Source organism: Strix uralensis, chromosome 4 (genome assembly GCF_047716275.1).
Source record: "Strix uralensis isolate ZFMK-TIS-50842 chromosome 4, bStrUra1, whole genome shotgun sequence".
NCBI lineage: Eukaryota > Metazoa > Chordata > Aves > Strigiformes > Strigidae > Strix > Strix uralensis.
In genome coordinates, this window is record NC_133975.1 from 67,820,077 (window position 1) to 67,845,002 (window position 24,926).

Sequence of the window (24,926 nt, forward strand, 5' to 3'; positions counted from 1 at the left end):
ACTACCTTCTACAGGACATGATCTCTGGACCTGAATGAAAAAACCTGTTAGCCTGTACTAAACCTTACCAAAAAGTTTGTCCCATGCCCCAATCCCATTCCATAATTTCACTCAAAAGTTAAGTTAGGATGTTAGTGTTATACCACCACTCAAGAAATATTCATGGCTGCAACAACTACCAGTTCTATCCCCTGTGTTGTTTATGGAATGTCATGGAACTTGTAAAGTAAAATTGTACTCAAAAAATGAATGTTATAAAGAACTGCTGGTTGAAACTATTCCTGAAGAGGGGTAATGTCTTTCATTTTTTTTCTTCCCTTCCCTATAACAGAAGGGGAATACAGCCCTGCACATTGCATCTTTAGCAGGACAAACTGAAGTTGTCAAAGTTCTGGTTAAGGAAGGAGCCAATATTAATGCACAATCTCAGGTATGATGCTCTTTTTCCTTCTTTCTTCAAAAGTTGTTCACTGAGGTTTTATAAGTTAGGTCTGAGATCTTAGTCCAAACGTCCAAGCCTGACAAATCAATCAAATTGAGGCTTACGTAGCATTCATTGGTAAGTAGAATAAAAGTAAATAACAAATTGAAGTCATTATTTACTCATTGTGTGATAAAGGAACTTGCATTGTTGTTGACTGAAATATTTTAGAAATTCCTAGTGTGCTTTAATAAATTGTTTCAGAAATTTTTCAAAGTGTAGAAATATTGTATGTTTGAGTTGAATCTGGTGAGCAGTAATGAAGAAAATTTCTTGAAGACTTGATTTATATGATTGCTTTCCGTGGTTATTTGTTGGCTAAAAATTTGCGGATAACTTACTCCATGCTTCTGAACTCATTCTTTATGCGATCAGAAAGAATTTAAATCAGAAGTTTGGAATGTGCATTTGATTTGGGGAAATTCACCTTGTTCTGGCAGGCAAAGGAACTGTAAAAACAGCCCTGTTATTGCCACTGACAGGAAGCTTGTCTGATCTTCCAACACGTCCAGAGAACGTGGTGGTGTTGCAGAGACTGACCGATGGCTGGTTCTTCTCTCCCTGCTTTGGGCAAGGCTGTAGTGGCAGCTGCCTGCCTGCTGTGATTTCAGAGGTGTAACAACATGTGCTAGATTGGCACTGACCAACATACTGCAAACTAACTAGATGATGGTTTGTTTTCCAAGCTGTCCCTGTCTCCTCTGCCCAATCAAGCAGATGAACTGTTAGCACCATAGATTAATCGACCAAGTTATCCTAACACTTATTTGAGATACCTATTATTTCTTTTGTTTTGGATTAGGAAGAATTTATCAAATAATAATTTGATTGATGTTTGTAAATGCTGCCTTAGCTATGAAGAACTGAACAGATGGTATAGATGAGGATTATATATGATAAAGAAACTACATCTTTCTGAAGGATCTAGTCAGCTTGTGATGTTCTCAAAGTAAATCATCGAGCTAACTAACAGTGCTCAGATTGAGTCCTAATGCATCATTCAGTGACCACAAATACCATTTTTCAGTAATGGTGTAAGCTAAGATGATGAGAAAAACAAGTCATGCTTCAGAGAGAGATTAATTTCAAATTAAATTTTCCTAGCACTTACTGTCTATAGGCAAGATAATGGCCCTTAGCTTAATCTTGCTGGGATACGTGAGCGAAACAAGAAGAAAGTGATCTGATTTAACAGTGCAGCTGAGAACTGCCTTGGTTGAAGAGAGTTTTAGGAAGCACAGCTGGGCCTGTGTGAGATGTCAGTCCTCTTCTGTAGCACATTCCCTGATCATTAGAAACACAGGCAAGTTTGTAAAAGGTTCTGATTTGTCACAGTCCATGAAAAGTCAAGCTAGCTCCACATCTTGCTTGCCCAGACCTGGGAAGCTGGGACCTGGAAGGTTTTTTTGCTGTTGGATATTACAAATTTATGACAGACAGTGTAAAGTAAGTAGAGAGCAAGAGATGAACAAATAGGTTTATAAAATGAATAGGTTTGCCTGTACCTTCATTGCATTTTAAGACAGGAGAGAGAAACTGAAAAGATCTTAAAGCTGCCTGGCTCCAAGATTTTAAAAAATATTTTCTTTATTATGCTTTTTTTCCCAAAGTGACTGCTAAAGAGCTCTCTCAGGACAACTGATGGTCAATTACTCCCCATGCTGTACTTTCATTAATGATAAGAAATGTTGTAATTCCGTTGCTCAAAAATTTAGGAAGTTCCTTTTATAATGACCTAACCAGATGATTTCATACGTGTATCAGCCTTTCCATGTGTATAAGAAGATAAAGTAATGCCTTTTATTAATGTCTTTGAACATGGTAAGAAAAATAATTGGAAAAATGATACTTTCATGAAGGATCCCTCAAAAAGTCTTCATAAAGGCTTTTCCATTTGCTGGAAAAATAAATGAAACTTTCTAAATTAAAAAACCCAAGTAAACAACAACCTACCAGAATCGGAAATTGTTTTCACAGGTATTATTTTATACAGTATTCTAGTTTTAAATGCATTTATTGTTAACACTGGTTGTTCTGTGTAATGTACACAGACCTGTTAACAGGCATTTGCTACTTGAATTAATTGAATGAATCCGATGGAGAACATTTTTTCCCCAGTACTGCTCACTAGTTGCTTCCAGACAGGATGAATTCAAACTGCTGTGATACATATGTCCTGGACTTGTGCCACGTTGTCTTAATTAAACAAGTTCTGTTGACTTGAACGGGAGGGTGAGTTCTTAATGCTGGGTGATCCAGCTGTGAGGTCGTTTAGGGTCTGTCTTTCTGGCCTGCTGTGCTTTTCCAGAAGAGATGGATAATAGCTGCCTCAAGCAGGAGGAGATGTTCAGAGACTCTTGCTGCTGCTGCTGATGGGGTGTTTCCAGTGGAAGGTGTCCCTTTGCAGGGATTGCTCTGTCGTACGGTTTCCTGGTCAAAGCACTGTCATGAGCACAACAGTAAACAACTGCACATGGAGAGAGAGGTGCATGACCTAGATCTATCTTCTTTTTGGTAAATGTTGAATGCACTTGGGTAACATTTATTGATAGTGTTTAGCACTTAGAATAGTATTTGTGTGTAAACATTCATGCACATGTTTCCATGTAGCTAGTAATTTGAATATGAATGAACATATGTTGCCTATATGATGGGTGGAAAGGATGTATTTTTTTCAGTCAGGGCTCTGAGCAGACTCCTAAGAATTTGGTTCTAATTCTGATTTGCCAGAGGCTTCCCTTGGAAGATTAAATAAGAAAGTAATTTATTTACTCCCTGTGAATGGAAGGAGGATAATGAATGCTGCTGCCTTTCTACTCAAGATTGCATTGACATGCTGAAGAATCACATATGTCATAGAAAATAAATAAGTTAGCAAAACAAAGAGAAGAAAACCAGAAACTTTAAAATTAATGAAGAATAGACATGTGATTTAGGATAAAAGGTCAAGAAAGATTCAAGCATACCTAACTACAGCTGGCCAAAAAAGAAAAATACTAAGTTATATAGAAAAAGGAAAAGAGAGTGACTGAACAGAATAGAATATGCTTGATTACTCAGATACTAAGGTTTTTTTGTCAGGAGATATGTCATTGATGAAAAGGTGGAGAGAAAAAAAATTACATCAGGAAAGAGCTTAATGGAGAAAGTCAGAAATGAACAGCAATACAAATTAAAGGTAAAATAGAATAAGAAAGTGAGAAATTATGACTGAAATGCTCAGTTTCTCTTTCTTATGTTTTCTCTCAACTCCATTTTTAAAAAATAGATGCTGTATTGTTACTTAAATCTTTTAGGAACAGTTGTTGATATTGAGGGAATATTACATCCTCTCCTTGGTATCTCTGTTATTTCACACTTTATTTTTTTAGGCCCCTGCTAAATGCCATTTGTTGGTAGTGATTTAATGCCAGTGAAGTTACTCAGGTTGCTCAATAACTTCCTCTTTAAAGAACTTGGTATCTGTCAAGGTCATTCTCATTTCCAGTGATGACAATTTGCCATGTGACAAAATTTCTTCACTGATGATGAACTGATAGATGAAAGAGTATTCTCAGTTGCAGCTTCAATTTATTGTTTTTCCTTTCCTTTTCTTCATTAAATTGCATAGAAATACTGGCCTTTATCAAAACTTACCACCAGTGACATCTGAAACACCACACTGATTTCCCAGTTCCTTGCAACAACAAAATAACAGAATCATCTCAGAAAATGCTATTAAAAACATTGTAACCACTGAGATTACAAACCCCATCTGTGCTATCTGAGACTGTTAAGCATTCAGGGCTTTGATTTTATGGATTTTGTTTTTCTATTAGACTGCTTTGCCCTTCAGTTTCATGTTGGCCTTCAGAGCTGTTATTTTGTTCATTTTCCTCTTCTAAAGAGTCTGTTCCTTTTGAGCTAATATGTCATCAATGCTATTTTTAGAAAAGTAATTTCTATTTTGATACAAAGCCTAATTGCACAGTGATTACTAATTGGAAAACTCCACTTTCACCTGCATGCATATCATTTGAGAGCTGACATCTTCCCTGAGTATGTTTCAGGCAAACGCTGAAATGAGGGCACACCCAGAAATGGCCATAGATCTAGAAGATGCTGGTCCGTTTTTGGCATACCTCCACCTAGAATTTGACAAGTGTGCAATTGTTTGGCTCAATTAGAATTGCCTTTTTCTACAAGTATTGATGGAGAAAATATATTTATATAATGAGTATTTATAAAACCTTTGCTTGGTTCACTGCTCATAGTTCAGTGAGCAGATCTAGATATGCATCATCAAGTGAAAAATCAATTTCTGCAATTTCTTTTCTTGATTTGACCATGATATTTGGTCATGTATAGATCTGACCAAGCTGCACTCACTGATAATACAAAATGTTGTCTGGGGACTGGATGGTACAGACTCTAATGTAAAGTGGGTAACAGGTCTACTGGGTTGGTCCTGGCTATTCCTTTGAACTTTGATTACATTTCCTTGCAGAGCAGAACAAGGCCGTCCCATGGAATGATGTAATCTTTTGAAGTATGTGTTCATTTGTGTGGGTGATCCTCTAGGTACTTCTGAATTTCAGTGGGGAATTCAGAAAAAGTCCTCGGGGGGGGGGGCATTGAAATATTTCATTATGCAGAACCATGGAAGTGGAACTGGCCACTTGCCACTCTCACCGCACCCCCCTCCTCACACTTTCACTGAGCCCAGTGGCATCTTTCTTTCACAGCTGGATCACTTCTTTACCCCAAACCTATTCTTAGTTGTTGCTTGTGCATTAGAATAGTAATTCTTTTTTGTAATCTTCCTCTCAACGAGTGTCTACTTTTGCAACGTATTAGGAATTCTTAAGCCAATTCTTGATCTTTTTTCCCAGGCGGAAGAAACATCACCAGATTTAGTCAATCCAGTGTTTCGCTTTGATAAATTACCATTTGTCTCTGTTGCTTTCTTATAAAGTCAGATTATATCATCTGACTCATGTATAGGCATCAGAGATGTCTGATAACTGGAATATTAGCCTGTCAAATGTCAGCTACCCTGACTGCAATAATCTTAACAATAACTGAGTCTACCTGTAGACTGTCCCCTGTGGCAATGATGCTGAGCTGTTCTGACCATGCGTACATTAACGGAATGGATCTGTCCTGACCTTCCTCCATTCCAAACAAGGTCAAAAAAAGTTAGCCTCATGCAAAGAGTTGCACATCCTAGGATGAGGTGATTTGACAAATGTCAAGTGATTGAGGTACAAAGAGCTGAAAAGTAAAAGACAAAATGAGGAAATACAGTTCATTCCTGTTCATTAACTGTAAAGGAACTATCATATCCTGGAGTCATGTAAGAAAAAAATGATTCCCCTCAATATTAAAATTTCTGCAACTGAGTTTAGAATAGAATAACAACAGTGTTCCCCTGTTAGCTGCTAAGGTTGTGCTTTGACCATTGCTTTGTTTAGGGCCCTCACAAAAGAAGGAGCTACCTTTTAATCATTGGATTATTTAAAGTGACCCAGATACAGAAAGCACGGATTAGATAAATCGGTCCTCCCCCAAGCTGATCTTGTTATTTAAAAGCCCTCCGGTTTCCTTTCCTAGATATCCTGCTCTAAGCTCATTGCAAACACGTTAGCCAAAATAATTCTGTTTAAATTTGCCCCCATTATGGTTACTGCTTCCGATTTCAACACATAGGAGATGCTGTCATGACTGCTGGAGTATTCTTACTGGGACTGTTAATCAGATTGAAGCAATCCTTAGAGTAGCACAAAATTTCCAGCCTCAATATGCTTTCCCAAAAAGGAGCAATAAGAGAGCTCGTTGAATGTCCATATTCAGTGTTTGCAACAAAAGCAAAGGAAGGATTTAGATGATTCTCTGAGAAGTGATCGGTTTATCTCTCTTAAGATGGCCTAGGATTGCTCTCCCCCTGGTTTGTAAAGATAATCTTACCTTCAGAATGGAGCATATTTTTCAGAGTATTTGCTACTCCATTATGACAAAAGGTTTTAATTCCACCAACTGGGTTTTATGCTTTTATATCAGTATATTTAGACAGCCAAATTTTTAGCTGCTCTATATCAAGAGGAGTCATTTAGCTGCAGTTCATCATTGCTAATGTAATAAAGGATCAGGCCCATTATCTCTTCTCTGGAGGGGGTAAAAAAAGCAAGAAATGCCTTCTGGAAGATTATATGGATTTTGAGAGATGTAAACAAAAGTAATACATGAATAACAATGAAAGAACAGATATATTTATTCATCCTGCCTTAAACTAGTCCAAGTTTCAGCTGCCTGTCTCTTACAGTGATTATCAGTTAATGATAAACAACCCTTATTCCTGATCTTAAAGTATGATCTCAGGCAAATATGGAAGTAGAGTTGAGCGTGATGCCTGTGCATGCAAGACTGAAGCAGTACTTACAGATTGACACAGAATTACAGGATAACAGAGTGTGAACATAAGATAATGATTGTTAATATCGGCATGTTCATGTGGTACTTCCCTATTTCCCCAGATAATTCATACAGTTAAAAGGAAAAATAATCCTATGAGGATGCCCAGTTTATGGTGTCACCTGCAGAAGCAGCAGTGTGGTGATCTGGAGATATGGGACTGGTTGGCTTTCTCTCAAAAGCTGCTCTGAGGATCAGGAGCTCTTAAAGAACAAAGGAGGGTACTGAGCCAGTTTGATGTCTGTCTCTGGGGTCCCAACTGCAGCTATAAAATAACTGAACGTGTCAGGATCTCAACCAACAAAGACTGAAAACAAACTGGAGATATTTACAATATATGTCTTAGCCTATTTTGTTAACTTACAGAATCTGTTAAAGTGCTATGAAGGGATGAATGGTCCAGGCTGAAAGATTTTAATTTAAACAAATAGTGGTTTTTTTCAGCTAATAATGTGATACATGGCCTCTAATATTTATTCTTAAAATGCATAAACTTTGGGAGCCTGCAATAAACTAATATACCAGCTGGAAGGGTAAGGGCTCACTAGGCCAACGTATGCCACATTTCACCCCAATGTAAAGATAAGAACCAGGCAGTGGAAGTGTTATCCTCATGTATGTATGAGAGTGTAGATATAACTGAGTCACAACCAAATAAATGCAAGTATTTTATTTATAATTTTAGTGCAATACTGTCTTCATTCCAGCCCTCAACCATATACGTAAATTGTTGTTTTCAGTACTGCTTTTTCTTCACCATGTTTGGAAGGCAAACCCCAAATGCTGTTTTGAATGACTGCCCAGAATTCCAATGTGAGACTCTGCCCTGGCTAAACTTTTGGGCCCTAACCCATGCCCAGTGTCAAAGTTATGTTTTCTTGTGCATGACTAATCTATTCTCTTCCCTTCCCATTATTCTTCATTAGCTCAGTTTCTGTTACAGGTTCTCTCTTTGTAAAAATGACATTTTCAAGGCACAGAACATCTTGATTTCTGCCTGGCTGTGTTTCAGGCTCTGTTGTTGCTTTGCTGTTCTTGTGGAGAAAATCGTGATATTTGAAGCTGCTAAAATAGAATGTTTGTGCTCTTGAAATTTGGCATCTGAGCTAGGAAGTGTGATTTACAGTAAAATACACTTCCTAAGAGAGGGGGGTTCTTGTAACAGTGAGGCAACAGGTGTCATATACATAGTGCTATAGTTGGAGTTCTGTGTGATCTCTCATGAATGAACTTACCAAGTTCATGACAAACCCAGGCAACATCATTTATCCATAGGCTTTATAATTATTGCAGTGGTGTAAGTATAGAGTGAAAACCACTATTTATATTACTAGGGAATCAGTGAGACAGCTGAAGGGGTGGTACTATTTTCAGTGTAGGCTTCTGTGTCATTACATTATTTAAATTTATATATTACAAATTAGTTTTATGATCTGTCATCTCAAATAAGTAAATATTCTTTCATTGTTTTGTTTGTTTAACTATTTGGCCCAATGAAGTAGAATCACTAGCCTCCCTAAATCAAGTAATTCTGGCCTTTTTTCTAAAGGTGTTTATCGCCTTTACTCTTTACAGACCGTGTGGGCCTCAGCATCTGCTGTGTGTAATGAATGTAAGGATTGTCATCTAAATGATTACCTAACACTTGTTGGGGAATTTTACAGTAGGTCAGAATCTAGTAGCTCTCCTGTGCCCTTACAGATGTGCCACTTTACATGGAATAATTCTGTGCTCACAAATACTTATATCTAATGTGTGTGTCATCCTTTTTACTAGCACTTTCCAGCTTTGTTATAAAAGGAAATGTTACCCCAGGAAAATTAATATATACCAATGTGCTTCTTATTTTGAAACATGGAGGAAAGAATCTGGTCAGAAAACATAAGGTGCTTTCATCGATACCAGAAATCCACGGTATTTAATTTAGCTGGTTGTTGATGTATCCAAAAGATCTTTTTACCGAATCTCTCTTTCTGCTAATGTGAATATAAGATAAAACAAAAATTCCCTCCATGAAGGTGCTGTCAGCATCAGAACAGCATAGTCGGAGGGGCAGGAGGACAAGAGGGGAACAGGGTGCACTTTCTTCCTCAGTCTTTCAAGGGTTGAGCCAGATGTGAAGCTGGAGCAAATTACTTCTCTGAGAAAAAGGAAAGAATCCTCAACTGAATTATGTTTCTCAAAGGTACTATCTGTCTCTTTTGCACTGGTGTTGGTTCAGAACTTGTCCTCATAGTTGAAGTAGAATCAAACTCCCTGCTAGGGTCCCAGGGAGAACATACAGATGAATATCAAACTATTTACTGAGTATTGCAATGGTACATTTTACACAAATAGACTTATTATGATAAAGCATTTAAGGATAAAATCAAGCAGTGTACGGGTGGTACATGTCACACCTCGGCAGCATTGATCTGAATGCTTGGTAGGTACTACAGGCTCACTGGAGAAAAAAGTGCAGTAGTTTTCCAGGAGTTTCAGTTGTTTCAACTTGTGAAAGCCTGCTAAAATACATCAGTTTAAATACAGTTGTTTACTAACACCCTTCCCCCCCCGCCCCCCAACCAAAACAAAGCCTGAAATGCTTTTTTAGTGTATATAGTATTATACAGTTAATATTTAGAGTTCCAGTAAACATGTTATTTCTAATTCTCTTTAGTCATAGATGTAATAAAAGGTAGTTTCCTTCTAGCCACCTTTGCATTCTCAATTTCATGTTGCTTAAGCTGTCAGTCGAGTAAGATGGGCTCTTGATTCGAATATTCACAGTCTTTCTTTGGAGTAGCCCACTTCCCCTTGACTGTATGGCAAAATGAAACTTCTTAGGCACTTTAAATTTGGTAACTTAAAATTAAATGCCGTGAATTTGCCTTTAGCATATCTTCACAAATTTGACAATTGCATATTTGCTTGAATATAAATATGCATGTAGTAGTCCAAATATTTCTGAGATTTTTTTTCTTGAAAAAGAGTGTGGATTATATGTTTGTTTTATAGAAAATGTATTTTAATGGAAAAGAAAGAGGAATGTGAATAATTGGTTACCGCTATATAAAACTTCTGGAGTTTGGCATAAGCTAACCAAAAAAAAGAGACTTTCAAAGTAGATACCTTGATCTGTCCTTAATTCACCCTTTTAGGCAGAGAATCTGTCCTGCTAAGATACAATCCTCTTATGAAGAGTTTATTTTTAGACTGACTGAAAATAATGCTCTGAGCGGAATGCACAACAAAGTTCCCAGAATTGTGATATTGTTGATTCTATCAAGATGTGCGTTCTGAATTTAGCTTGCAGTGTTGCATTTATTCGTAACTCTCATATTTCATAGACTAAAATTAATTAATTGCTTGGATTGTTAGAGGACTTTTCACAGAATCACAGAATGGCTGAGGTTAGAAGGCACCTCTGGAGGTCATCTTGCCCACCCTCCTGCTCAAGCAGGGTCACCTAGAGCAGGCTGCCCCAAGGTCATGTCCAGATGGCTTTTGAACATCTCCAAGGATAGAGACTCCTCAATCTCTCTGGGCAACCTGTGTCGGTGCTCAGTCACCCTCACAGGAAAAAAAGTGTTCTCTGCTGTTCAGAGGGACCCTCCTGTGTTTTGGTTTGTGCCCAGTGCCTCTGGTCCTTTTCTTCCCTGCATAACGTTCTCCTATTCAAGAGAGAATAGGCTTTGCTGGACTGTTTATTTCCTCTCCTGTGGAGATTATTGAAGACAGAGATGAAGGGAAACAGCAAGTGAAGGCAGAGTTACCTTCTTTTAAGTGTTAAGGTGAGATGTAGATATCACTGATGTAGGCTGATCTGTGGAAAAATGGGGATAACAGGGAGTTGAATTGTATGTCACTGAATAAAGATTTAAATCAGGAATTTGCCCTTCTTGTTGAAGTTGAGCAATATTCTGAAAAGTAGAAAAAATCCTGAAACACTTATTGAATTTAATGGCCCACGAATGATCATGATCTTACTGTGTAAAATGATATATTAACACATGACCATAAATCAGAAGATTTTGTAGTCTGTATGAGCTGTTTCATGAGTAATCTAAGCTTGTCTCGCCCTTGTCTCATTCTTGTCTCATCCTTTGTGTCAATATCTGTTCCTTTTTGGAGCTGGCTTAAATTCGAACAAGAGCAGAAAGAGAAGGAGGCAGGTAGAACAATTTCACAACAGCTTTTCTTAGGTTGTGTTAAGTGTGAGGTCCTATGAAGGAAACTTTGGAGCGACCCGAAGGAAACTTTGGAGCGACCCAAAGGAAACAGAGCTTTTATATGGGCAGTGTTTTGTGTACAGAAGCTTCACTGAATGTTGCTTGAGAAGCGCAGTTGCAGAATTGTAGTAAAGGTTGCAGAAAAAGCCTATCTAATTTGGTTTTAATCTGTGACCTTGAGAAAATAACTTTTTCATTTCCTTGATATGAAGCAAAAATGGGGGGAGAATGCTACCAAAGCGGCAAACCAAGAACCAAGGCAGTAAGGTGGAGAGGCGTAGGAGGCCTGGGTTGGGCAATCTGCTGATTGTGTTGACCTTCTGGCTGGTAATTACACCTTGAAGAGTAAGTAGGAATGAACATTTGCTGTATGTAAACAATTACATTAGATGTCAGATATCTTGTTTTCCCTGGTAATCTCAGTGATCTTCTAATACAGTCTTAAACAGTTCCTGGAGGCCTTTAAAATAAAATAGATACGTTCATCTGGATTTACATTGTTATTTAATCACAGGATCTTCATGGACAGGCATGGGTAGGCTAGTCATGCGAATGCACTGGCTACTAATGAGAGTTTGGAAGATGTGTGCTTCTGATCATTTGGTACTGCATGCAAAGAAAAGCCTGCCATAAAATAAAGCTCAACCAAGCTATATAACTGTTTGTATGATTTTCTAAATGCTCTAATAATCCCTCTGCTTCTTCACACTGTGTTCTTCATTAGGGCTTGGGCAAAATTTAACGATACAAATTCTGAGTCATATATAGACTTGCCAATTTGCATTAATAGCTTGAAGAATCATTGAGAGCTACTCATTTTTGCAAATTAGCAAGTAAATCAGTGAATGTAGTAGGAAGAATGGAGTATGAAATATACTCTATTTTTCTAGTGTTAATTTCTCATTATAACTTTACATTATAGCAGTAAACATCATGCAGTATACATTTGTAAGGATAATGAAATCTGAGTACTCTGTCCTCACTACAAATACTCTGATGAAATCATTGTTTGAAAATGAATGTTATATATCATTACAAAATTAATTTCTATTTTTCAGATGATGCACAAAATCTAAACATACAGACATAACATAATTACACAGCCAGGCTTTCAGAAAAAGCAAAATAAAGTCTATTTCTTCTTTTCCAGGTCTCATTTCTATGCCACAGTCTTTTTACTTTATTTTTAAATATTTTTATTTTTACTTTAAATCTGGACTGTGTTTATACAGTATGGGATCATAAGCTGAAGGAAAATTTATTGAATAAAGATTCCCCAGCCCTGGCCCAATAAAAACCCTCTGTATCCCATTCCACAGGCTAAAACAAAGAGGGGAGAGGTCAGTCTCCTTTGCAATATATCCATGGAGAATCATTAACCAGAATGTCATCAATTCAGTAGGAGACACTTTGGGGTGGTGAAACAAAAGTCTAGGGAAAATATATTTTCTTCAATTTGGAGACATCTGGACTCTTGAGCTTTGAAATACCTCTAGAAGCAGAACACAGAAACCAACTATTAGCATATAGCTCTCTGAAACTGAAAGCTGAGAAACTGGGAAGGGGATTTTAGATTAAGACAAGTAAAGGAGATGAAGGAAGCATATGCTTTTGTTGTGGGCATTTCCATTTAACTGCAGGACTGGCTGAGAGAGAAACTTGCTGTACAGGCTACAGACAGACAGACACATCATAGGAACTATGCAGGCTGGGAGGAGGCCTGGAAGTCCTGGGGTCCAGTGAACAAATGAGAAGGGAGAGCTCCAGCAGGGCTAGCGGGTAATCCCACTGGGCAGAGCTCGGCTAAGGAGAGCGGTAATATTGGGAATCATAAAATAGGAGTTTTCCGGACAAGAGCTAGAAGAGTTAGGGTCAGAAACACTGTAGTTAGAAGCTCTGAAACCTATTCTTCACTGAGAAGGCAGACTTCACCCTGCCAGCAGAAGAAATTGGGCTTGACCTTGCCAGGGGGAGAAATTCAGGGGAAACTTTTTTAGTGTGTATTGTATAGGCACTTTTGCACATAGATCTTGGCATGCTGTTGCAATTTCCAAGAAAATATATACAGTAGTTTTAAACTATAAATAAAGCTTGAAGAAAAAAAAAAAGGCTATGATTTTATGTGCAAGAATTTCCTTACCCCCAATTGTTGTAGTTTCAGCTACAATTCTAGCACATGAAGAGGATATAATGTGATATAACGGGCACTCTTTTGGATCTCTGTGTGGAAAAGCGTTTAGTACTTCTTGGTACTAAATGGTCACGAAGTCATATAAGTATTGTTTATGGTCTCTTAATCCAGGATTTATTGTCCTGATCCTGTTCCAGAACTAGGGACTTGAGTTGATTAAAAAAAAATTCTTCAAAGCTTTTAAGCAAATTGATTTACTCTTGCTAGAAAATCCTCATATTCCCCAATTTATATTAGTCAGTGTGATCTTTGTATTCATCCATGTAATATTCAGTGATAGAAGGATTTTATAAATGGCATGTATTACCATTTAAAAAACTGCTACATTAGACTTTAATATTAAAATAGTGATGAGGAGGGTGGAAAATTACTATTAGTTATACCTAATAGGTTGCCATTTTGTTTCTTTCTGGAGTGGGAAGGAAAACCGAAACAGTGAGCCAACTCAGTTACCTGCAGTTTTCTCTGTGCTGTTCTGTAGGAGCGCAATCGAAAAGAAACCAATCTGTTCCTAATTCCCACTGCCAGCTCAGTCCCTGTGCCTGGCAATCCCCTCCCTTCTGCACCTCCCTAATTACACACTGAACAGCATTCCTTGTTTGCCTAGTTTGTGCTTCCAGTTTGCTGCCTGGTTTTAGCAGTGATTTGGGAAGAGTGAAGCTGCCCGTCAAAATGCAGTGCAGACTCATGTTGCTGTTAAGAGGCTTTTCTTGATGTCTAACCTGAACTTTCTCTCCAGCAACCTTAGCAAACTATGTGCTTTTCTGCTTGTTTTAGTCATCATGAACATGCAGAACAAACCTTTACCCTCCTCTTCAAAGACTGTTATCTTGTTTGCCTTCAGTTTTGCCTTTCCAGACAGAATAACACCAATTACTAGTCTCTTCTCAAAGAAAAATAGCTTCCCCAGGGAGATGTATTTTTATGCCAGTGCAATGGTTGTCTTTATTACAGCAGAATGAGCTCATTGACCAATGGCCTTCTGGTAGACCGCTATGACCTTCAGGTCCTTTTCTGCAGAATTCTTCTCTAACTTGTCATTCCCTGTTTGCATAGTTTGTTTTTCTTGCAGTAGTGGAGAAACTTACATTTGTCCTTATTAAATTACATTTCCAGCTCTTTTCTTCAGGGTAACAGGAACCTGTCAAATTATGATCCTGTTTTGTGGTGTACTTGCAAACTGTCTCGTTCATGCTGTCTGTAACTGTAATAAGAGCACTCTATTTCATCCTTCAAGTCATTACTGGGAATATTGGATAATACCTGCCAAAAACAGACCCCTGTGCAAAGTCACTCAAAATACACCCCACAGTTTTGGCACTGAACTGCTGTTAACTGTTCTCTGGGTGCCATTTTTTAATTATATGTCCCGAGATAGTTGATGGAAGTGCCAGAATATTATGCAAAGCAGTATTAAAAGACTTGCTACAACATATATGACATATATCATATGACATACATAACATAAATGACATTCGTTGCCTGAGCAATCTCCTACATTTGTAAATGCAGAGTGGGATTGTAAAGACATCAATCCTACAATCAACTGTATTATCTAGTGACTGAAAAATGAGATTTCATTTCATTAGGAAATTACTGGAATGTTTCCATAGCAAGTTTGCTAGAAGGAATATTATTGGTTTCTCTGAAACAAGGCTCTTCATTATCAAAGTATTTGTATTAATTCTGACTGTGTAAATGCACAAGCTTATCATTCAAGATAAAAAACATTATAAAAAGATTAGATAAAAAAACCAAGATAAAAAAAATTTGAATGCTTGAGGTCTGGTTTATGGCTTATGTTCTAGCTAAAAGTGTCATTCCAAGACAGAAGAATATTTGCAGAAGTATAGGTGATTGTGTCCTCTTATGTTATGTGATAATCTACAGAATATTAAATAATTTTCTAAGGCCTTTCTAACAATCTTAAAAACTCTTAGGAGAAAGTTATTAATCAGGCAGGCAGCTCACTTCCACGCCTTTCTTTCATAAGGATTTTGTAGCTAATTAGTCACAATTGTTTGCATTAAAGTATTTTAATGGGAAGAAAAGGACTTAAGTTTCTAATGAATTTGTCTGTAGTTTAATCAACTTCAGGAGAATTTTTAAAAATTTGTGTATGACCCAGAGCAGATTGTTTTAAGGGCTCTAGGACACTTTAATGAACATTTATAGTTAAGTGATAGATGAATTTACTGTATGTCAGAGATGTAGTTGTTACTTTGCAAGGTTGAGTTCCTTTATGTTTGATTTTCAATGTTTTATGTATTGCAGAATTTTATGTAGTATGTTAAGCCTTTGTCATCTCCACACAGTTTGTCATGAGGTATGGACTTTATGGGCTCCAGGGGATGATGTCTTTGATTCAGTTAATGTAATAAACGGAAGAAACTCTTGCTTTTCTGTCAGCTTTCATAAAACTTTATTGCCAGCTTTACAGTCCCTGAGCATTATCAGCAAGGAATAGCTGTATTATTAATTAGTGTGTCCATTGCTTCCTTAAAATATGCATCAAAAGAAAACGAGTGTGAAAACCTGTAGAGTTTTGTGGGCTTACATGGCATTAAACATTACAATATTAAAAAATACAAAGTTGTTCTATTCTACTTACATACTTAAAACATTTTGGCTAAAAAAGCAAAAATGCATTTTTAGCTGTGTATTTATTTTGGATTCATTACTGTTGGTATATTCCACTTCCTTGTTACAGTATTTTCTTGTGTGTTCTTCCTAGAATGGCTTTACTCCTTTATATATGGCAGCTCAAGAGAACCACATTGAAGTGGTGAAATATCTCCTGGAGAATGGAGCCAACCAAAGCACAGCTACTGAGGTGAGGTATATTATTCTTTCTTTACACACGCTCTTATTTTCCTTTGCCTTTATATTCAGATAGCTTAAAATCAGAAGATTTTTGAAATGGAGTATTTTGAGAACTTTGACGCTTTCATTTCAATCAGTTATATTTATTAATCTTACCCTTTTTTTCCTTACGTGCACAGAAGACAAGGGTGAACTGCTCTGGAAGTGGTGAAAAGTCAAGGGATGAAATCCAGCCTGATTCATTTAACAGTAAAATTTCCACTGACTTTATTTTGTGCCCATTTCTTCTATCAGCTTTCTGGAGAATTTTCTGAAAAATGAATGAGGCTTTGAAGAGAGGTCCTTAGGGCTGCAGAAGGAGGCCAAGGTGGTATTGTCAGGGGAACGAAGTGAATAGATCATAGGCTAAGTGGAGAGGTACAACATTTCATTTGAACAGATATACCTCTCTGACAAAGCCAGTGAAAACTCAAGCATCTAGGAGTGCCATCACCTGAGCAACAGGGCTATCTTTGTGCTGCTTTTTCATTTTCACTTTAAGATCTGGGCAAAGATCAGTGAGTAGATTATAGCATGTATCTCCCACTCTCAGCTGTATAAGGGATCTTCTGGGGAAGGTAGTTTGGAGGCCTGCTTTAGCTTCTTCCTCAGCCAGCTGAAAAGTGTGTGGCACATAATGTGAATACCGTAATTAGGACTATGAGGACTGTGTCCAGAAGGGTGTCTCTGTATAGTGTAAAATGGTATAAAAACACTTAGTATCAACAGTTGTTGACAATCTTCCTTTTAGATTGGGTTTTGATATTCTAGATGAGTTCAGAATATTTTCTCTATAGAGAGAAAGTGAGAAACGGGCAAGTGCATGCACAAAAGTGGTGGGTGGAGTAGGCTCTTTGTGGTGCTGGGTTCACAGGTAGAAAGGAGCTTCAGGTGGTCACTTATTCCAACCTCCTCCTGTTCCCCTAAGTGAGGACTGATGACAGCTGGACTTCCTTGACCAGCTACTGTTACTCTGATTCTGAGGCCTGTCTGTGACTTTGTGTAACCTATCAATATTCATTGTCTGTGATTAGCGTAAATTGGAACGCAAATGACTAGCAAGGATCACATCAATTTGCTCAGCAGTCAGTGTGCTGTTTTCTTCTTGGACACTTTATTTCTACTGCCAGACCACGTGGGTATAAATATGCAGAAGGATGGTATTAATTGATAGGTTCTGGATTTAACTACAGTGCTGTGAACCTGCAGTAACTTCAGTGAAAGCAGGGCAGGCACCAAAGTAAGTGAGATGAGACTCCATCTCAGGAGAAACATCTCAATAAGAACTTCCTTCTGCAAATAAGAGCATTTGAGGGCAATGGGAGAAAATCCTAGGTCATGAGGACTGTGCTCAGCCTGTTTCCTCCTCTTGCTGTTCTCTTTCTGTCAAATGTGCTTTTACTCCAAGCCAAGGGGACGAGTGAACAGGCTCTGTGCTGCAAAGTGTGTTGGCTTCGTGTTTCTTCTGTGGATATGGATGTGATGTGTTGAAGTAGTAATAGGAAAGTTCTTCTCCTGTCAGAGCTTTTGCTCATGTTTATTACTTTTCCCTAGTTTGTACAGAAACTTGCCTATACTGGATTACCTTCACAAACAGATGAATTTGAAATGATGGCGCATTTATGCTCACTCTCCTTTCCTCTAAGCCAGACTGCTAGTGTTAACAGCTGCTTTACTGTCTGTCTTTCAATGGATACTGTACATTTGATGACAGGTCCTAAAATAATGCTCTCATGGCTTGCATATATGGTGATCATGTTACATGTCAGCCTTCTGTAATATGAAACCCTGTGTGATTGCCAGGCAACATGGCAGAAACACACTCCTTGTGAAGGAGCCACGTGGAACTGTGGCTCTCCAGGAGCCCAGCCCAGCTACAGCCTGCAGTCACCTGCTTGCAGCCTTTCTCCCAGTAACTTTTACTGATCAGGTGCACTGGAAGTTCATTCATCGGTTTACAGGAACTGTCAGACTGAGATGGTTATAATTAATGTGGCCTCTGCTTGAATGCAGACATTCAGGCATCACTGGAACTCACAGTATAGTCTGATTTTTTTTTTTTTTAAAAAAAAAGGCAGGGGGGAGAAAAATCAAATGCCCACCGCTCTGAACCCGAGTCTGAATCAGTTTTCTTCCATCAGAAAGGCCCGTTCTCACTTTTGTAGCTTGGCAAGTAAAGGCCATCTACCCCCCTTATCACTTAACTAGGTAAGTTTTGGTTTCAGGTCTTGCTGAGGTGATGGTTTCAGTGATTTGAGTATTACTGAAGGGTGGCCTGAGCCACTGCCTTCACACATGCCCAGAGTTAGTGTCATGAACAGAATGAAGAAACGGTACATTAAGTAAGGTGGGATGGCAGCCTGAACTGAGGATGCAACTGAAATACATTGAGAAGGACCTTCTGTTTGGCATCAAAGATTGGCTATCCTTATGTGGGGAAATGGGGAATTGAAATGCCTTCTCTGAGCTCTGGTCAGCCTTCCTTCCTAGAAGCAATAGCAGAGGGAATGCAGAAAGAGTTGTGTCCTTTTAGAGGAGGATGGAAGATAAAGCGGTGTAAATCAAATGAACGATCTTGTCTTTGAAGCTTTGAAACTTGCACTGCCTTTGGATATATTTCGTTTCCTCTAACGCTTACATACGTAGATATACAAAATGAGAGTAAGGATGAGCTCAGTTTCACAGGGCCTCTAATCCAGGATTTGTTCTCATGTTCCCAGAGGCGAAAGGCAAATGCATTAAGCCATTTCAACACCTAATGTAGCCACAATCTCAGAATTATCTTTACAGTTCAGCTGTTTCATCAGCTGTTCACCCTTTTTTAATTCACTGTACAGAATTTAATCTCTATCACAGAAAGAAACCATAGTAGTATCGCTGTTACAATGCACCTACCCACAGTTCTACGCAAAAGGGAGTGTATGTTATTGGATTACTAAGGGGAAAAATTGCTTTGGCAATTCTTCAGATGTTTCTTTCAGCATATGTTAGCTCTTATTCCTTCCTAACTTGTCCTTTATTATTTTATCATCTTTTCATATTCCTATTCCCAATTAATTCTGTGTCATTCCTATGCCTTTTACAATGTATCTAAATCAGTTTTCTCACTTTCTGGCTATAATCAGCTCTTTAGTTGTTTCTTCCTACCTAGACATAGAAGACCTTGTTTTATTCCTTTCCCTTTTCTTTCGTTGTTATTCACCATGCCTCTGGTCACAGACTCAGTTAGAGAGCTGCTTTGTTCCTTGTGGTTCAGCCACCCTCCGATGTAGCATGTGGTTACAGCACATACGTGCTTGGGCAGCATGCAAGACTGGAGCTAGATTCAGTTTTATAGTCAGAATAAAAGATATGGGAGCAGGCAGTACTTCAGCTGAGATAGCAAGATCATGTGACACATTTTAAAGCATTGGTAATCTGGGACATGTGTAACTGAGAATGGAAACAGCAGCAAATGCATCCAAAGATATGCTTTCTTTTCGCAGAGACATGAGATACTCAGAAACAAGTTCCCTATATATTTTTCACATCTAATTTGTTCAGTGTTTGCTAATCCTTACCAAAATATTGCTAACAATATGCTTTGTGGCCCATTTTAAGATGAGAAGTAATTAAGAAACATACTGTAGAATGACCCTGTGCTTGTACTTGACTTAAAAAAAGACTACTTTGAAATGGAAGAAGTGTGCTTCTGATATGTTTGAAATCATATCTGGGTTAAAAAGTTGTGCTTCTGATGTCATTTCACTGGAGATGGTGGTGCAGAGGTAGAAAACAGCTGGTAATCTGCTTATCAAATTTCTATGTGTGAACAGCGCTGTGCAAATCACTGAAGCTGTGTGTCCTTCAGCTTACTGAGCACATCTTGTTTTCTTCTCTACCAGGACGGTTTCACTCCTCTAGCTGTTGCACTGCAACAAGGGCACAACCAGGCGGTGGCCATCCTCCTGGAAAATGACACCAAGGGGAAAGTGAGATTACCGGCTCTGCATATTGCCGCTAGAAAAGATGACACCAAATCGGCGGCGCTCTTACTGCAGAATGACCATAATGCCGATGTGCAGTCCAAGGTAACATGATGCTGCCACAGAGGTAACAGGGTAGTCACACAGCTGAGTGCCAATGGGCAACAAACTTTACTTCCTTTGTCTTAGTGGTTAAAGGTAATTTCTTTTGTGGGGAAAGACAAGTTGCTCGACCAGTATCACCAGTAATATATCTACTTTTGCAGTGTTTAGCTACACAGTAATTACAAACAACTCATTTTTCTGCTTTTTAGTTATACCTCCCATTTCTTTGGTAACCAGCTTTCTGTCATTATTTGTAAACCAGAAGACACTGAAATGGAAGCAGAATCACTGCTTCCTTATTAAATAGGATACTGGTTTATTGCCCATGGGAACAGAGGTTGTATTTAAAGTTAATGCATGCTTGAGTGGCTTTTCCCATAATTAACAGCATAACTCATTTCAAAAAGCAACATAGTTCTTCGTTTTGTGGCCAGTCTTTAATATTGTTCCTCTTTTTCCCAAACCATGCTGCATCAGATGATGGTGAATAGGACGACTGAGGTACCGAGATCAAAAATTTTTAATTACTCTTTCTGTTACTTATAATTATTTTCTCTGCTCTGTGGCAATATTTCTTTATTATTTAGCATTAAAAGGGAAGATATGGCTCTTTTTCAATACATAGAAATTTGTAACTCAGCAAACCTATTTTATTACCCCTTTGTCTTAGAATTTCTTTTTGAAATTTGAAGTTTTGAGAATTTACATCAGTTCAAAGAAGTCTGAAGTGAGTAATGGGGCTAAGAGGATAAAGATGCATTTCCAGCTCAGTTTCATTAATTATGAAAATGCACTCACTTGACATAACTAAATTAAGGTGTCTGGCTCAGCCAAAATAATGGTAAAATTCATTTTCCTTCTTTAATAAATATCAGGTTCTCTGAGGTAAAAACTTGTTCAGAGTGTCTGCTTATTTTTACCATTATTCTTATTAGGATCTTTTCAATAAAGTTTTGAAAAGTCCTTAAGGGATAGCACATAATCAGAATTTACCTGCAGCAGATAATACTACATTTCTCATACGGAATCTGGAGATACAACTCTCCAAGCACTTCTACTAGAAATCATGGGTCTGATTGGTTAGAACTGTGATTTCTCCCCTGAAGATTATTGTCACATTTAGGAAAAACAATTATTTCCAAGAATGCGGTCATTATTTGAATGCCTGCTTTTAAATAATGGAGTTTCTCTGTTAGGTGAAGGAATTAATTTTGAATGCACGCACCCGTGTGAAAGTGGTTCAGGCTTGTGGTGTGCGCACATGAGCAAGTTGCCTGGAGGCAGCCAACGATGTGAATGGAAAGGGTGACAGCTTCTCTCTGGCATCTGCCCATGGGCACGTTCTTCACTGTGGTCACTGTGAAAGGGTTACTTCTCCTTCACTGGCCCTTACGGTACTTCGCAGTACCTTGCATTTGTCACCAGGCAAATGTGTCCACAAGAAGGTAGTTGTTAATGTAATATGCATTCAGTCTGTAGCTTAATGTGATATTGTATTTGTGTGTGTAATATCCTCAGCAGATATTTGCCTGGTAATTTATCACAGCAAGGAGAGGATGAGTTTTAAAGAGTGTTTGACTGTACATTGACCAGGATCACCTGTGGGCTGACAAGGGAGTAAATGGAATTAGGGTAAAATAGTGGGCTGATTGCAGTATCTTTTGGGAATAAAGTTGATTTCAGAGTGCAACATCTGCCTACATTTCTTTATTCCATGAGTAGTTTAAAATGATGATTTGTTCACTGAAAGAAATGAAACCTGGTTGAAAATATGGTATAGTCTAGAATCCAAAAGTATTTCTCTCTTTCTATAAGTAACAGTAAGATCTGATCAAATCAGTGTAAAGCTCTTCAGGGAAATCTCAGAAGCAAGTTCCTTTCTACTTGAATTACTTATGAGACTAAAAGCTTGCTCTGTGTTCTAGTTCCTGAAAAATTAATCTCTTTTTATGTTGTTGTCAAGCAATTCTATATCTCATAGCTGGAGTGGGTTTCACCTTCTAGTTTTCAAGAGGCGATAAGTAAATTGTATTTTTTCTGATGTACAGATGGCAAAGTTTCTTCAGATCCTTTGAGATCCAAATTGTATATAAATATAAATAGTTATGATTCTTATACTATGCTACTAAGTGGTTTCTTATGTACAGAATTCTTGGGCTACATATTGAATAACCACTGCTTTTTCAAAAAAAAAAAAAAAGAAAAAGGAAAAGAAGGAAATATGTTGTCAATATTTGTAAGAGCAGTAAAATAAGAGTCCAACAACTTTTGTGGTCATTTATCCAGTAAACAAATGCAGCCCAAAAGACCCATGTTGCTTCCAAATTGTAATAAGGAAACTTCTTTTATTTTCTTTAAGAATGGCTAATATTATTTTTTTATGATGAAAGCTACTCTTCTTACTGACCACTGATTCAGAAGACTGAATTGTAGAATGAAAGAATAAAGCACTTTTGATAACCTCTCATATGAGAACTGCACTCTCTGCCTGAAAAGCTATGCTATGTTATAGGTGACCTGGATAAGATCGACATGATACGTTTGTTTGCCAGCAGCTTTTAAAATCAAGTTCTAGTTAAGTTGATTATCTTGTATGAAACGATTTCTATAATGAGGGCTGTTTCCCTTTGTAGAGTGGCTTTACACCTTTGCACATAGCCGCGCACTATGGAAATGTCAACGTGGCAACGCTCCTGCTAAACCGAGGAGCTGCAGTTGATTTCACAGCAAGGGTACGGGTAATTTCTTTCTCTTCTTAATTGTAATGGTCTACAAAAGTGGGAGTGTTTCTTTGTGTAATTTTTAGTCACGAGGAAGTGAGGAGCAAAGTAATGCTGGAGTTCTGTTGTGTTCAGAGACATGTTTTTTGCAGCAATTCTTAAAGATTGCCTCCATGCGAGGCACCAGAGTCCTTGGGAGTTGAGTAGTGATGAGTATTCCCAGCTGAAGGAAGCAGGCTCCTTTGACTAGCTCCAGAAAGCTGATATTCTCATAATGTGTTAACTCACTTCAGCTTTTCTGTCAGTTAGACATACCCCAGAAATACACGTAGGATTTACTGGTTTATTCACTATTTACTATACTACGCTGATATTTTCACATATAAGCATATTTTGAAAAAGTAAAGTAAGGTATATTGCCATTATATAAATGAAACAATAAAAGTACTAATTAATCATGACTACTCTTCTATGGTAAACAACTGCAGAGCTACCTAATGTAGTCTCTTTGCTGTTGTACATTACAGTTTGAAGTGCGGAATCTGGTGCCATGAAAACCTCTGGTAATCTGTACCTCAGCATAGCTACCGGATCACAAGTTTTCTGTTTAATTTTGCCAGATGTACTTTGAATTACTTTAGGCTTCTGCCTTTCAGACTGACTTCCTCCAGTTGCCAGTCTGGAATAGCTGTTAATATTACTTCTTTCCTCACCCAAAGCGTTTGCAAGGACTTTCAGCCTAAACAGGACCTATTCCTTTACGCTATTGGCATTACACTAAGAAGGTTTCTTTGTGCAGGAGCCGCGCATTTGTGTACTCTGTGTATGTTGCAATGATTTAAATGCATCAGTGTTTTGTGAATATGGACTCATTGGGACTCTGATATATGTTTGTTTATTTGTCTGACTCTGGGACTGTGATGTTTGCTGCTTTGGCAGATGCGCTTCTTCATTTATTAAAAAACTCCAAACAGTGAATAAAGATTCTTGCTTAGAAAGGAATTACTAACTCTAGCTTATATGGTGTGTGCCTAGCTCTGATGCTCAAGTACATTTTTGTTTTTTCTCTACAATGTGATGGTCTCATTTTTTGTGATCCAAACACAAATTCACCACCATTATACACCTCCAAATCCATCATGCTCATTGTTTGTTCTTTTCATGGTGTAGAATGGAATCACCCCACTGCATGTGGCTTCCAAAAGGGGAAACACAAACATGGTGAAGCTCTTGTTGGATCGTGGAGGGCAGATCGATGCCAAAACCAGGGTGAGTCTTTCTGTTCCCTGAATATGATGTTGTCCCTTCTTGGGAATGGATTGGGATTTTTGCTTGCTTGGGTGTTTTTTTTTTTTTTTTTTTTTTTTTTTTAAGCCAGAGACTGGGAACACCAAGATTGATAGGTAGGAATTCAGCTTCAGTAATTGTGTCTTGTTCTCTGTTCTTACAGTGAGACATTAGATGTGGCTGTTATAAATGACTTTAAAAAAAAAAAAAAAAAGTTCAGCTGAACACAGCTCCAAAAATGTTAAACATTGCCTCTTCACAAGTGTACTCCTTTTGAGACTTGGACCAAATTTAAATTGTGACTCCAAAAATAATTTATAAAGCAATATTTTTGTACCTTTTTTTAAAAAAAAGAATTCAGAATCCTACCTTTAGTTTTCAGATTGTAATTTGTTTTATGTAGGCTGTTTTCTATGGTATCAGACTAAAGAATGGCAGGTATTGGTGATAGTAGGAAGCAGAAATACTATTTCCTTTAGTCTCCTGTATAACCTACCTACATCATAGAAGAAAAAGCTGATGAAACCGATCTTTTTGAGGAAATAAGCCTGTTAGTAAGTCCAGCTTCATATGACACAAGAACATGCATACTGCACAGCAATGGAAAGTGCAGGGTCTGGACTCAGCTAAGCGTTTCAGTCCCCTGACTCTTAA

General features: G+C 37.9%; 1 protein-coding gene across 50 annotated transcripts in view; it reads left to right on the forward strand.

Annotated features, from left to right (window-relative positions):
• The window catches only part of ANK2 (ankyrin 2), a 371,495-nt gene that overhangs the window by 229,964 nt on the left and 116,605 nt on the right, over positions 1-24,926 (forward strand). For 37 of the 50 annotated variants that reach the window (XM_074867112.1, XM_074867115.1, XM_074867116.1 and 34 more), the window contains 6 exons: positions 332-430; positions 16,068-16,166; positions 20,080-20,265; positions 20,743-20,766; positions 22,899-22,997; positions 24,156-24,254. In XM_074867112.1, coding sequence (XP_074723213.1) covers positions 332-430; positions 16,068-16,166; positions 20,080-20,265; positions 20,743-20,766; positions 22,899-22,997; positions 24,156-24,254 — 606 coding nt within the window. The remainder of the gene's footprint in view (positions 1-331; positions 431-16,067; positions 16,167-20,079; positions 20,266-20,742; positions 20,767-22,898; positions 22,998-24,155; positions 24,255-24,926) is intronic. The other 13 variants (XM_074867111.1, XM_074867162.1, XM_074867126.1 and 10 more) reach the window with 1 other exon arrangement.